The 14,437-nt window shown below is 40.0% G+C and overlaps 1 protein-coding gene across 6 annotated transcripts in view; it reads left to right on the top strand.

Annotated features, from left to right (window-relative positions):
* Window positions 1-14,437, top strand: part of itga11a (integrin, alpha 11a) — a 57,261-nt gene that overhangs the window by 26,577 nt on the left and 16,247 nt on the right. For all 6 annotated transcript variants that reach the window (XR_003271974.1, XM_026162744.1, XM_026162768.1 and 3 more), the window contains 5 exons: window positions 262-332; window positions 3,502-3,646; window positions 4,507-4,655; window positions 5,877-6,020; window positions 13,601-13,804. Coding sequence is in view for 5 of the 6 variants with exons in the window: in XM_026162744.1 (XP_026018529.1) it covers window positions 262-332; window positions 3,502-3,646; window positions 4,507-4,655; window positions 5,877-6,020; window positions 13,601-13,804 (713 nt within the window). In the remaining variant the exon portion in view is untranslated. The remainder of the gene's footprint in view (window positions 1-261; window positions 333-3,501; window positions 3,647-4,506; window positions 4,656-5,876; window positions 6,021-13,600; window positions 13,805-14,437) is intronic.

Here is a 14,437-nt window from a genome sequence, read left to right as displayed (position 1 = left end):
ACAAAAACGTTGTTCCTCTGTTGTGTAACTTTAAATTAAATACATATTGTTAAAAAGCGCTTTTTGATAACATCATCTTTCCCCTTTTAACGGGCATCATCTTGTAAACATCTCATATTAAAGTCTTAAATTAAACTGAAAGCAATAATTTGTTACACTCCTAGTGGTCATGCTACAAAAGTATCCAGTTCCTTCACCTTTCCGAAAATGTCTGTGCCGCTGCAGTGGTTCAAAACTCTAAAAACTGACTTGTTTACACAGGAACCAGTAAGAATGGGACGGCGTTTGGCCTCCAGATGTCTCAGGCTGGATTTTCCGCTCACAGCCTTGAGGTAAGTCTAACTTCTGCTACCTCCTAGTCTCGCACCATCTGTCACTGCGTAGGACAACACACATCGTCTCAAATTCAGGTCCATCATAACTCCTTCCCAAAACCTGTCATTTATTACTTTCCAGTCCCTCCTGAGGTGCTGAGGTGATGTGTGGCCCTGGAGGTTTAGGTCACCCTGATTTAGAAGCCACTGACAAGAGAAACAGGCCCTTTTTCCACTTCAGCTATGCAGTGAAGACAGCCCTCGCTCCCTAAGGAAGCATATTATTGAAACGCTGAGACAAAAGTGAGACAGTTGTGGTGTAGACTGGCTCAGGTTTTTTTGCTTTTACTCACTATAGACATTGATTGTATCTTAGAGCAGATAGACGCAGGTGTGCTGGATTTACACACAGCTGGAGGAGGACGATAAGTCAGTCTCCTCCAGCTGCTGTTCATACAGTACCAATTCATCGATTTTCATTCCTTGCTTTCTGGCTCATTAGAGACATTGGCTGATGCAACTGCTTTGATTTTTTTTCCAGTTCGCCTTAACAGCAGGATTATCAAGGGAGAAATAAATATGTCACACACATATATATGTTGAAAAATAAATATATGCAGCCTTTGCAGCTGGGTGGCAGGGGTAGCTGGAAATTTCGTCCACAAGGCTGGATTCCAAAGATGCTTGACATCGCCATTCAGAGTGCTGAGAGCAGGATAACATTGGAAAGAATGTCCGTGCTTTAAAGGAGAAAAACTGCTTTAAGGTCCCCGATGGTTTTGCTGAACTAGTGCCAGCTAGGAAGGGTTCTTACTGTATGTCACATATTTTTTAGCCGTCCCATGCAACTTCTTATAAAGCAGTTTCTCAGTGTGCCTTTTTTCTGTTCTGAGCAGCGCTCGAGCTCAGTGGTTAGCACTGTTGCCTAACAGCAAGAGGCTCCTGAGTTCAAATCCACACAGGGTGCTTCTGTGTGGTTTGAATACTCTCCCTATGCTAGCAAAGGATTCCTAAAGGAGCTCCGGTTTCGCCCCTCTAAAAAAGACGGGTCTAGGTTTGTGCTGACGGATACTTAAACTGATGAGTTTTACTTGCTGGTTAAATAAAAGTTAATATTAAAACAGAAAAAATCATATCTGCACAAAAACTGTTTCTGGTGTTTAATACTTTTCAGAATATCCATTACTTGTTTTTTAGCTGGGATAAAATGTACATCCCCAGTACAAAGCTGTGTGTTTGTGCAGCTCTGACTATCTTGAGTACAAGAGTACAGGGTTGCAATCTCAAAATAAAAGCAAGGCATACTTTATGTCCAAAAATGAATCTGCAGTAGAAATAGGTCACTGGATTATGAGGTTGAATTGTTTTGGACTTTCATTTATATGCCATGGAGACCGTTTTGACCAAAACACATAACCACACTGGCATAACGTTGCTGTTACAGAGTGACGTAGTGCAAGCGCGGTAAGCACACAATTCCGTTTTTTAGGAAGAAATAGAAAACTTTCCAACTCATGCTCAAATACTGGAAAGTGTGCTGTCGGCATATTCTGTACAGCGAGAGAGAAAAAAAATGGGCCGACTGAACCAAGGAACCCTATAATTTCAGTGTCGCTGATACAAAGTATGGTGAACTACGAAATACAGAAAATCGCCCCTCAGTCCCTCCTCATGGCTACAGCTGATTTCTACTTACAGCTTTGTTTCCTTCATTGAATGTTAACTTACAAATACCATATTTAGCAGAGATCTGATTGGTTTCTATGCGTGCTTTCATTTATTTTATATTAGTACTTAGCTCTGAAGTTCAGGGATAACAGGAAATATGAGGTTAGGATAAACTTGTGTTCCCTGAAAGGCTTGTTATAGTTGCTCAGCGGGCAAAAGAATCCACAGGGGCAATACCAGAGAGCCCAAAAAATGAAAAAGAATTAACAGGGGCTCTGGAAAAACTTGTGTACATTTAATATAAGAAAGAAAATCCATTTTTATTTTGAACGTTTAATAAAAATGTTTACCGACAAAGAGGGTCGAGCTGATAAAGATTAGTGTCTAAATTGTCTGAAGCTGTTGCTTAAATAGAGACATTCTGTTAGGTTTCACATCACAAGGGGAGAAAAATGCAGACTCACAGCAGGAAGAGTAAAAGCAGAGTTCACAAATCCCAACAAACAGCAATCAAAAATGAAGCAGGCTAAATGAGGAGTACCTGACTGTTGACATGCAGGTGATATGATAAAGAATAAAGGGAGGACAGGACATCAAATACACTGAAAATTGACCAGGTATGGCAAACAGGTGAGGAATGAGACACAAGTGAAACCATTCAGTGAAGTCGGGGGAGGACAGACAGGAACAACAACAGAAACATGACCTTCAAAGTAAAAGGATAAAAAATTATCCATGGGACAGACACAGACCTTAACAATAAGTCAGAGAAAAAAGACACACAGAGCAAGACACAAACAGAAACACTAGAGGAACTACTGCTTAATGATTTTAAGAATTTACACAAGCCAAAACCAAGAATCATTACTAGAAGATAGAAAATATGGGAACCAAAAGTTCAGTGTCTGATAGCGCACCAGGAATAAAAACAAGAATCACAAACTCGACTCGGAAACAATGAAACGAACCTAAGAGCGTAAGAATAACCATGAAAAAGTCAAACCGCTTAATAGCAGTAAAGTCCAAAAACAAACACCACAAATCCCACAGACCATAATACCTTCAGTATGGTAACTCATTTGGTAAATGTGCAAGAGCTTGTGAGGTTGAAAGTTTTCCACTGTTATCCTGATATCTGCATGAATGTTATCCCATGACCTGCTGGAGGGAGCCAGAGGTACTGTATATCCTAATTAGAGTTTCCTGGTATTGTTTTAAGTAGTACAAAAAGTTCATAACTCCCCTCAGAGTTATCACCAGATTAAATTTCACCATAAGTGAGTCGAACGGTCATTAATCTAGCTAAGGTGAGCCAAACACTCAGACTCTGCCACATAATGCTGATTGGAAACCTTTATGTTCCATGACTGTGTCCTCACAATCATCGTCACACAGAAATTACTGTGCTGCATCTATATGCAACATGTGCAGCACAAGAAGGATTTTCTTTGTTGCTCTGCTGTGTGAATGAAGTACATGCATGCACATCCATTTATTAACTACTTAACGTCACATACAGGATGGGACTCTGGTGGGTGCTGTTGGGGCTTATGATTGGAACGGAGCTGTATTGAAGGAAACACGACAGGGGAAGGTGGTCCCTCCTAAGTTGTCCTACGCTCAGGAGTTTCCCGAAGAGCTCAAAAACCACGGTGCCTACTTGGGTAAGTACTGCAACAGCCTAAGGGAGTTTTAAAAAGTGGAAAAATCTGGACACGTTTTACAGAAATGATTGAAAAGATAAAAGAAATCCAGGAAAGAAAAATGTTATTTTTAGATCAAAGAACCTTTGAGCAATTTTCTCTTATCGGTGTTTAGTTTCTGCTCCAACCTTTTTTTTGTTTTTGCTGGTGCTGAGATGTATGACTGCTGTGGAATAGTACCAGTTGTTTTAGCTGCAAACCATCTCTATTAAGTGTACCCATTTCTCCAGTGCTTTTCACCATATCCAGCTCCATCTCCACTCCATGACCACAGGCCTCTGCTTTTGCCATCAGTGGTTTTGTCTCTGAGCTTATCCAGCAGGCCGCCAATAGAAGGCATTCTAGTCTGAATCGTAATATGAGGTGGAAGGAGAATTCTGGACAGACAGGGAGAAAGTTAAAGCTGGGGGAAAGAGAGGTATGAAGATGGGAGATGAAGGTGGAAAAGTATACAGCGAGCAATTGGAATTTTTAGTGGGGAAAGACAAAATGAAATAGAAGATGAAATCGGAGAAACCTGAGAAACCAGAACACCAGCTTTTACTGAATCCAGCTTACTGAGATTTAAGTCCTCAAATTGCATCACTATCGTCATTTTCCCTGACTCATGCAAATCACTGCTGTAAGATTGAACATAAAGTTTTCCACTGTTCCTTATACTTTAAATTTACATAAAGATCACTTAAAAAAAGACTTTTAAAGAGCCATACAGAACGGATAGTTACAAAAAGATACGTATAAGCTGCATACTCTGGTAGCTTTTAGTCTGTGAGTGGTGTTTGCATTTTTATACGTCATGTTTTTTTCTTTTACATAAACAGGGTACACTGTGACGTCTGTGGTGTCAGCCAGAAATGGTCGTCTGCTCGTAGCGGGTGCTCCGCGATTTAACCACACCGGCAAAGTGATCATATTCACACTCAAGAACTCAGGCAACCTCACCATCCTCCACTCCCTCAAAGGCCAGCAGGTACAGAAGCATCCACAGCCAAAAACCGACTGATTCATACTTAAGCAGCTGTATGCCAGTTGATGCAATGATGCAATCCTAATATTGGTCTTGGAAGTATAACAGTCATTGAGGCTATAGCAACCACAGTTTGCCTTACATATGCAGACTAACTGGTTAAGGTTTTAGAACAGGACGTCATCCTTTGATGCCACCCATTCCTAAATGATACCCACTCAAACATCAAACTCATAGATAAAACACAAAAGTGGGTGTATATTAATAAACTCTAGCAGTGGTGTATGTGTATAGCACTGTATAAAAATCAGGATCACATCTGGCAGTGCAGGACTCTATCTCAGATCAAAGGGATGGACTGTTTTGTCTCTGTTAAAGACATTTTGTTACCCAGTATATCCTGCAAATTTAGCTTTCAAAACCATTGGATTTTCAATAATCTATAAAATCTGATCAAATGAATGGGAAAACGATCATGACATGCAGTACCCTTTCAGAAAAGGCTGTATATAATCTCCATTACTGTTTCATTGTTTTTTATGATTTTGTGCTTCACTTGGTGTCATTGTTGTTATATCATTTTTAACTTTACGACTTCGACTGGATTACAGATCATGTGCTATGAATTTAATCCGTCTGAGTCACAGTACGTTTTAAGACGGTCATCATTTCAAGGGGATGTGGCTCCGTGTGTTAATGACCACTACACTCAGAACTGGCAGCGGTTCACAGACTGCAAGCCTGAAGTGATCTTGCAGCAGCTTACATTGTACCTTGTCAGCAGCAGCTCATCCAAAATAGCAGATGTTTCTTTTTAGAAAATGTTCTTGAGCTGAGAAGTCTTGAACAAAAAAATAAAAATTTACAAGGCAGATGTTTCTAATGATGTTTTATCTACTTCGGTGACTGATCTACGCTCCCTCTGGAAAGCTCCCACAGTCTGAGCTTCTACAAAAGTGTCAGGACTTTTGACCACTAGCAAGCTGCCATTTGCTGACAATATTGAAGTTCAAAAGCCACTCGAGCTCATGAGCAACTCTTCAAACCCAAACATCATGTGGTGCAAAAACCACAACTTAAGAGTATTTTATTTTGTATATTGTGTCATTGGTGATTGGATTTAATTAACAAACTAAATGCAGGCAATGTCATCATCTGGTTGAATGCTTTTAAACTGATAAATCATACAGATCTTCACACTGCACGCACTAATGTTTCTTTCAGATTGGCTCCTATTATGGCAGTGAGATTGCACCTGTGGATATCGACGGAGACGGCATAACTGATAACCTTCTGGTGTCAGCACCGATGTTCTTCAGCGCAGGCTTGGAGAAAGGAAAGGTCTACATCTACAGAGTCACAGAGCTGGTAGGTATATAAATGCACGCGAGCGTTAGCCAACGACTGCACAGAACTGGGTCGACACATGTTCAATCCCCAGATTTCCCAGTTACACTCTGCTGGTTTCCAGCACCACTGTCAACATTTGACACATGATCTTATCCAGATTAAATGCGCAGATCAAATGACAGCCTGCCATGCCAGTGTGCCGACTTTATTTGATGTGCAGCATGAACTCAGGAGGAAAGTATTCTCTCTCCTCTGAACCCATTTCCAGCAAACCATTTGGAGGCGAGAACTTTTCTTTAATAGAAGGAAATTTCCCGGTGTTCCAGGTCTGTCATGCTCATTGGAATAATGAATGTCTTCAGCTGTCTCAAATCCATTGAACAGGCATAGAAGGGGTATTTAAATATCCAGTGCACCCCCAAACCACATCACAGGTGGCAGCTTAAAATCTAAACAAACAGAAATCACATGTTAAAAAAAAAGTCTCTCTTCACCAGGATAGAAATGCCACATGTTCTGGATAATTAATAATGTGGTTGATTCAGGTGTCGCTCCAGGATGCTGCCCAGTCATATCGTCCTGGAAAATTTCTTAAGTTGGAATTCCTTGGTTTAAAAAAAAAAAAAAAAAAAAAAATGCAGCTGGGCTCATATAGTTGATATTTATAGTCAAAAATGTGATTCTGCACTAATGCATTTTTAATTGTCCAGAGACCAATCCTCAGCAACCAGGAATGTATTATTTTAGAAAGGTTAGTGCTGGCCACTTAGTAGACACCAAAATTATTTTTTTTTAAAGGATGACCAGCATATTCTTTTATTCTAACTTTGCTTCATATAGAAGCTCCAATGTAGTGGCTCACACATGAAAGATACACGGTTAGCAACTGAGAGGAGACAAATCAGTGGTAAGAAGGAAATGTTTCATTAAGAATGACATCTGGTGTGAAAATCTGCCAAATAAAGTATGTAAATTATTTGCTTGTGAGTACAGGAGAAGCTGAAAGAAGCTTTAATTACTTGATAATTAATATTTTGATTGAGAGCACCACAGTTGTTTTGGAGGAAGGTTCAGAGGAGGTTGGAGATTGTTACCATCATGGCTCATCCGGTCAGGATGAGAATGAACAGTCATCAATCACTTACAGGTTTCTCGTTTTATTTGAATAACGCGTATAAAGGAAAGACACACATGGACTGCGATCTCTGAAAGGAAATAAAGTGTGATTTAAGTAACTCAAAATAATGCATGAACTCAGGAGACTCAAACAGAAACTCACCTCAGCTGCTGCCCCATGTGGGAGTGAAAGAGTGAGCTGTAGGTGAGTGCAGTCCTTATATAACAGGTGACAGGTGAGTGCAATTAAGGGCAAGCAGCACACCCAATCAAAGGTGAGGAAAAGAGACAAGGTGCATCTGGTGAAGTGAGTGTGCTGAAAGGTGAGCCTTTACAACAACAGTGGTCAGGTTTCTTTTGTTTTTAATGGTACGCCTCTTGTAAATGAAGTGTGCAGAATTAAAGCGCTCAATCTTCTTCAGCTCTGTGGAGTCTCTTTTCACTTTGAGGTCACTCTGTGCTCTTTTAGTGTCACAGTTTGCGGGGCAAGCCGTGTGGTGTTTGTGGAGGAAGGACCCAAAATGCAGGCAAAGGCTGTGATGCGAGTGAGCGTTTATTGACAATGGTGGCAAAGTGGCAAAAACAGGAAATAATGAACGAGGAGCTACCCAAAAACCTAAACTGGGAGAACTAATGAACAAACCCAAAACCATAATAACACGGGATGATGAGCAGAGAGATGCCAAACACCAAGAAATGCCGACGGACCGACAACGAGCACAGGCAAACACACAATACACTCGCGGATCTTAACTGACATAAGCAGACGAGAGACACAGACCTTCAAAGTAAAACCGGAAACACTGACAGAATACATCATCAGAATAAGCTAGAACCAAGATGATGATGATGATAATAATAATAATAATAAAATAATAATAATAATAATAATAATTAAAAAAAAACCACTGAGTCCACAGAGTCAGGACCATGACATTTAGTATAATTTCTAACCACTATCGTTACCACTTCTATCCCCTATCTGGTAATTTGGAGGCTACAGTAGGCTTAATACAAAAGTGATGTATCGGTTGGATGGTAAATGGTAAATGGCCTGTATTTATATTAGAGATGGCACGATACCACTTTTTTATGTCCGATACCGATACCGATATCATAAATTTGGATATCTGCCGATACCGATATGAATCCGATATAGTGTTTTTTAATCAACAAAACTGTTTTTTAAAATATCTTGCTGCATTTTGCAAGTCTGCAAGTTCATACTCAAGTTTAAAACAACAACTACACTAAAGCTATTCTGTTATACCTGTATACAAAAAAAATATTTCATAGTTCAGCAATACTGATCAATCTAATAAACTTAGACCTACACCATCCTCCCTATTCTAGTATTTTAAAGAGTACTTAGCGTAAATATTAAGCAACCTAACTAATAGGGTTCCAACTCCCAGCAACAACAAACATAAATAAATAAAAAATAGGGAACCACCCCTCACGCGCCACCTCATGATGCTTAATCGACGTAATCAACCTTAATTTGATGCAGTGTGAAAAAAAATGCACAGAAATCAATTATTTTTCAAGAAATATTAAATAGATTCAACATCTTTCTTCAACAAAATTGCAGACTGCACAGATGGTACCTTCCCAAAGTAAAAAGTACTATAGCTTACTAGGGTATATATTAGACTTAATAGTCACTATATACAGTAATTGACTTCTATTCATTTTACATCAAATTAAAACTTTGGGTGTCAGATAATTATTTATTAAAAGCTCGACATTTTAAATGAGAATAAGAAAGAAAAGTATGTCTTTGTGCCCCCTTTTCCCTGTTCATGCCCTATCGGCCCCCCTGGCTAAACTTTGCTAGATCCGCCCCTGCACAGTTACCAGCGTCAGCTACGTAGAAAAAGATCCTCGAGTAGAAAGTAATAATAAATAAATTCTAACAACAGCTTATCAAGCTTAAACGGTCATCTGTTGTTCAGCCGCTGGTTTCCTCTTTCTGGTGCAACGTGGGCCAAAAGCAAACTAGAGACACGGACTCGCGACAGAAAAGCCGATCAGCTGATCATTTAAGCAGTTTCACGATTGAAGTAGCAGCCGGAGAGGCAGTCGCTTGTTAAGCTTAACGTGGGAATGCTTTACAAACATTCAGAGATGGACTTACACACTTGCTTTACTTCTCTCGGGGATAACTTTGTCGGAGATGAAATGCCAGGTTGCTAGCGAAGCTCCACATGCTATCCAGACCACCGACAGGTCCCGCATGCCACAGCTGCTCTATCACGTGATGCATACTGCTCCGACTGCTAACGTTCTGAGGTGAGTTACGGCGTGTTGCAAGTTTTGCGAGGTGCTTTCGTGATATTTAATGGATCGGATTACATTTTTTATTTTTCTCCGATATCCGATCCAGTAATTTAGGTCAGTATCGGACCGATACCGATACGTAATATCGGATCGGTCCATCTCTAATTTATATGGCGCTTTACTAGTCCCTAAGGACCCCAAAGCGCTTTACATATCCAGTCATCCACCCATTCACACACTGGTGATGGCAGCTACATTGTAGCCACAGCCACCCTGGGGCGCACTGACAGAGGCGAGGCTGCCGGACACTGGCGCCACCGGGCCCTCTGACCACCACCAGTAGGCAACAGGTGAAGTGTCTTGCCCAAGGACACAACGACCGAGACTGTCCAAGCTGGGGCTCGAACCGGCAACCTTCCGATTACAAGGCGAACTCCCAACTCTTGAGCCACGATCGCCCCTGTGTATTGTAGTAGCTGTTCTGATGTTAGACATATATCCTCCATACAATAATAATAAATAAAGACAAGACTGAAACTAATAGAAGCTAAACTTAAACTAAACGGACTCTGGAAACAAACTGAAATTTATTTCAAATCACAAAATGAAAACAAAATAAAAACACAAACGAATGCGAAATTTCAAAATTTCTCCTTTGTTATATATTTATTTTTATTTTGTGTGTAATTTTTGGCAATGATTTTGTCTCATGCAGTTCTCTCCCTGTATTTTAAAACACTATCCCGAGTATCATCTAAACGAATAGACTAGTATGACTTCACTTATAAGAAATGTTTGCCTGATGCAGATGGGATGATGAAAATGATGTAAAGTTCCCCATATTACAGAAATAAATAGTAAAGAAAACTCTGTCCAAATCTAACCAAAGTTACCTAAAATCTGGCAGCCGATGAAAAATGGTTGCTTTTTTTTTTTAAACTTGCTCCTAAGCCAGTACAGACTGGTTATGACCCTTCACGGCCTTCTGGTTGAGCCATGTGTTTCACATTTAAACACTGCTGACTGTATTTTTCCCTGTTTCTCTATCAATCTCCTTCTGTGTCACACATGCTCACATCAGGTAGCCGAGAAGTTAAAACTACCATCCTAAATCAACTCCTTTCACGTTTATTCAACTGAAAAACAAGTGATATCATGTTTCGTCTGCCAGCCCTGAATTATGTTATGATCAGGGATGCCAAGTGGAGCAATGATATGCATGACTACTGATCGACTCCATTATTTGGCTCCATTCTGTCAGATTGCCTCTTTGAAAAATGTTCCAGTCGGGTGGTTGCTTTCATAGATGTGACTATCGTCCATCTGACTCAACACTTACTAAGAATAGAGCGTCAGAATAAATATACTAAAGTTATATGACAGTCTTTAGTTCTTTTACTGCCCGAAGGTGAAATTCCTCCATGTTTTCTCTCTTTTGCCAGATGTTTAAGATATTTCAGTTCAAACAGGAAGAATTAAAGGCTTATGCAGAAAACACTGAAGCGTTGCCAAGCCTTATCTTCTGTTTGATTAGAAGAAAATATTGGTTCTTTTTCTGTTTAGAGCACGACATGATTGGTTAACTAAAGATGTTTTGGTGTAATTGAAACAACAAACGCAGCTGGACCGAGGGCAGAGAACAAAAAAACGTCCTTGCTCTTATTATGAGATGCCTAAATAAATGAACTGCGGATGATTTAACGAGCAGATCTGTCCTTTTAATGGAGAAATGTGCTGAGCCTGAAGGCATTTATTATTCTGTTAAATGGAACATATGGTACACTGGGACTTTTTGCATGCTATTTGTAAAAATGGCTTTTTGACACAGTAAGCTCTTCATTTACAAAAAGATTGGAACTCTTTGCATACGTAGATATAATTTATATCTACGTATGCTATTTATGAATATAAATAACAATATTTTGCTCCAATGATTTCAGAAATTTAGTTTTAATAACAGTCAAAGGCATTTAGGAACCGTGAGAGCTAAATTGCACCAAATGTTTTCTGTTGCCGACAGGTCTGGACAGCAGGAAGGCTAGTTTAGCGCAGAGAAACATGGCATTGTCCAGCATTGTTGGTGCCTTCGCCCATATACAAGTATCCAATGTAATCAAAATGTAATCAAATGGAAACGTCTCTTTTTAAATCTTGTTTTATTAGTTTTAACCTTTTAACTTTATGCATCAAGCAAAAATTTTATTATATGCAACATTCTCTGACTGGAAGAAATTTGTTTAACATTTAAACTTATTTTCTGCACATTCCAGCACATAAAATAAAATATTTTTTGTGTGTTTGTGTTTACACTCACTCTTTCAAATAGATGCAAGTAAAACACAGCAGAAAATAAATAACATCAAAGACTAGCGGTCCTGTTGCTCTATTTTCACCTGTAAAGCAGGAGTGGAGGTTTACCCTGGTGCAGGTGTGCCGCAGCGGTCAGTGGAAGAATCCGCGAGTTTCTCTGTGAGTTTCCCATTACGTCATAGCGCACTCGGTGCTTGCTTGGAAGTTTAGGGGGGTTTTTTTCGCTGTAAAAAGAAGTTTTCTTCCCACGCACAACGGACACTAATGTTTTTGTCACTTTTTATGGAATCAAACTCAAAGTAGGGTCAGTACTTCCACGTTTTAAAGGCTGCACGCTCATACTCTCTCCCGCACTCATATGATCCACTGTTGATCTGCGCACAGCTGTTGTCACGAACGTCGCACTCGCTTACGTCACTGTCATGAGACATTCTCGCAAAAAAAATCACGGTTTTAGTAACGCAGTAACGCAGCGTTCCTACGGGAAAGTAACGGTAATCTAATTACAGTTTTTGCAATAGTAATCCCTTACTTTACTCGTAAGTAACGCGTTACTGCCCATCTCTGGTCATGATTATGTTTTGGTTGAATTATCGAAATTATCAGCCATTCTGTCAACCCCGTTAACCCTTTAAACCATCATTGCTTTAAACCTATGCTTCCCAACCTTTTGGAGCCACAGCACATATTTCGCATTTGAAAAATCACACGACACACCACCAAACAAAACTGTCACAAAAAGCATATTGATACATTTTTCCCCGAGCACCAGGTATAGCGGAATATGCTCGGTTTGTCCCCAGTATACCTTTTTTGCTTTCTTCTGACCACTACTCATGCTATTGTCTTCATCTAGGTCAGAATTTTCTCCAGGACCCAGGTCATACTAACTAATTTTTCTTTTCAAATATTTATCTCTTGCTATTACCCGCTGCATTTTCTCACTCAGAGGATGACTGTTATGTGACGTATTCTTGGTCTTCTTCTGTTTTACTGGCAGTTGGCAACCCGTTTAATTAGAGCAGGTAGTTTTACTGCCTTCTAGTGGTAGAGAATGTAATTGTTCTGCCCATTACTCACGCAGGTCGCTTAGAGTACTAATTGACTGGGACCAGACAAGCATCAATGGCACACGTGATCGTTTCTCACGGCACACCTATATCCCGTGGGACAGTGGTTGGGAAACACTGCTTTAAACTATAGTGCTGTTAGTTGTGCTACAGTGTGAGTAAGTTGGAATGACACATACAAACCTCAGCCAAATTATTTCTCATACAAAGGTCAGCTTTAAAGATTATTATTCAAGTGCAGCAGTTGTCTGCTGTCTCTGGCCCACTCAGAGTTTGTGATAAACTGAGCAAAGAAGAGGTCATGAAGACAGTCAAAACAAACCAATGCAACAAGCCAATATGACTTTGAAAGAATTCCTTTAATGAATGTGAGTAAACGTAACAAAAGCGAGGCTCGAAAATATCCAAATAACTCTAAAATAATCCAGACTTCTCATGATCAGTCATTTACTCCAGTTGCTAATACATGGGCTGGTGTCTAGGGGGAGAATCCAGCTTTGGAAAGGAATGAAAAGCATTCTGATCTCTTGCTGTGGTTAACAGTGTTTTATTTCACTAACTCTGTTTATTGTAGTTGATTTTTGGGGGGGATGAGCAGCCAGATCCCCCACTATGGGAATCCCCACTAATGCTAATGTCTATTTATCAACACCAGTAACAAAGTGGATAGTCACGAATGTTTGTGTGAATAAAAACAAACTGTTAAAATTCTCCCCCATGGGACAGTAGCCTCTAGATATTTATGTGTGGGAACCAAGACAGAAACAAGACCACTGTATTAGGAGTAAAAATTACAACTGTCATTTTTTTCCTCCCCCTCAGAATCGTTTCTTCCTTGAAGGATCGTTGGAAATTCACAACGGTGTCCAAAACGCTCGCTTTGGCTCTTCCCTCGCTCCTGTCCCTGATCTGAATGGTGATGGGTTCAATGACTTGGTGGTGGGAGCTCCATTGGAAGATGAGCATAAAGGAGCCATTTATATTTTCTTTAGCCAACAAAACAGAATACTACGCAAATATAAACAGGTAGGTGGTGTGGTGCATTACACTGTAGCACATACATGTAAACCTTCCCAAAGCTGGGCAGCCGTGGATTTATGTATATTTCACTGTGGCGAAAACCTGTGAAAGTCTTGATTCTTCCTACTCATAACAGCTTAGATGAATGCACTGACTGTGCAAATATGCAACAAGTTGTAAAACTGTAAAACTTGGATTAAATGATAGATTAAAAGCAAGTTTAAGAGGTGGGTTAAAAGCTGAAAGACATGGTGGCACAGTATGTTTGCATGTTCTCCCTGTGTCTGTGTGAGTTCTCCACACGGTACAAAAATGTGGGGTTGGTAGTCTGTCTCTGTGTTAGCCCAGTGACAGACTGGCAGGTTCTACCTGGCGTATGACAGCTGGGCTAGGCTCAAACTCCCCCCAGCAACCCTGAATTAAGTGAATGAGGATGGATGGATAGACAGATGGGTTAAAATCTACTTTATCTTAGTAGGTGAAACTTACAGCATGTACTGTAAGCTAATTATTATGAGTGACCCTTCTGTAATTTCTGTATTTATTAAATACTCCTATACTCCTATGCTATTAAAGGACCAGTTTGTAAAATTTATTGGTGTATAGCAGTATGGTTCCCAACTGAAATCAAGTGATATC

The sequence above is a fragment of the Astatotilapia calliptera genome, chromosome 1, assembly GCF_900246225.1.
Source record: "Astatotilapia calliptera chromosome 1, fAstCal1.2, whole genome shotgun sequence".
NCBI classification, from domain to species: Eukaryota; Metazoa; Chordata; class Actinopteri; order Cichliformes; family Cichlidae; genus Astatotilapia; species Astatotilapia calliptera.
The sequence above is the reverse complement of the archived record's forward strand: the minus strand, read 5'-3'. Positions and strand labels throughout refer to the sequence as shown.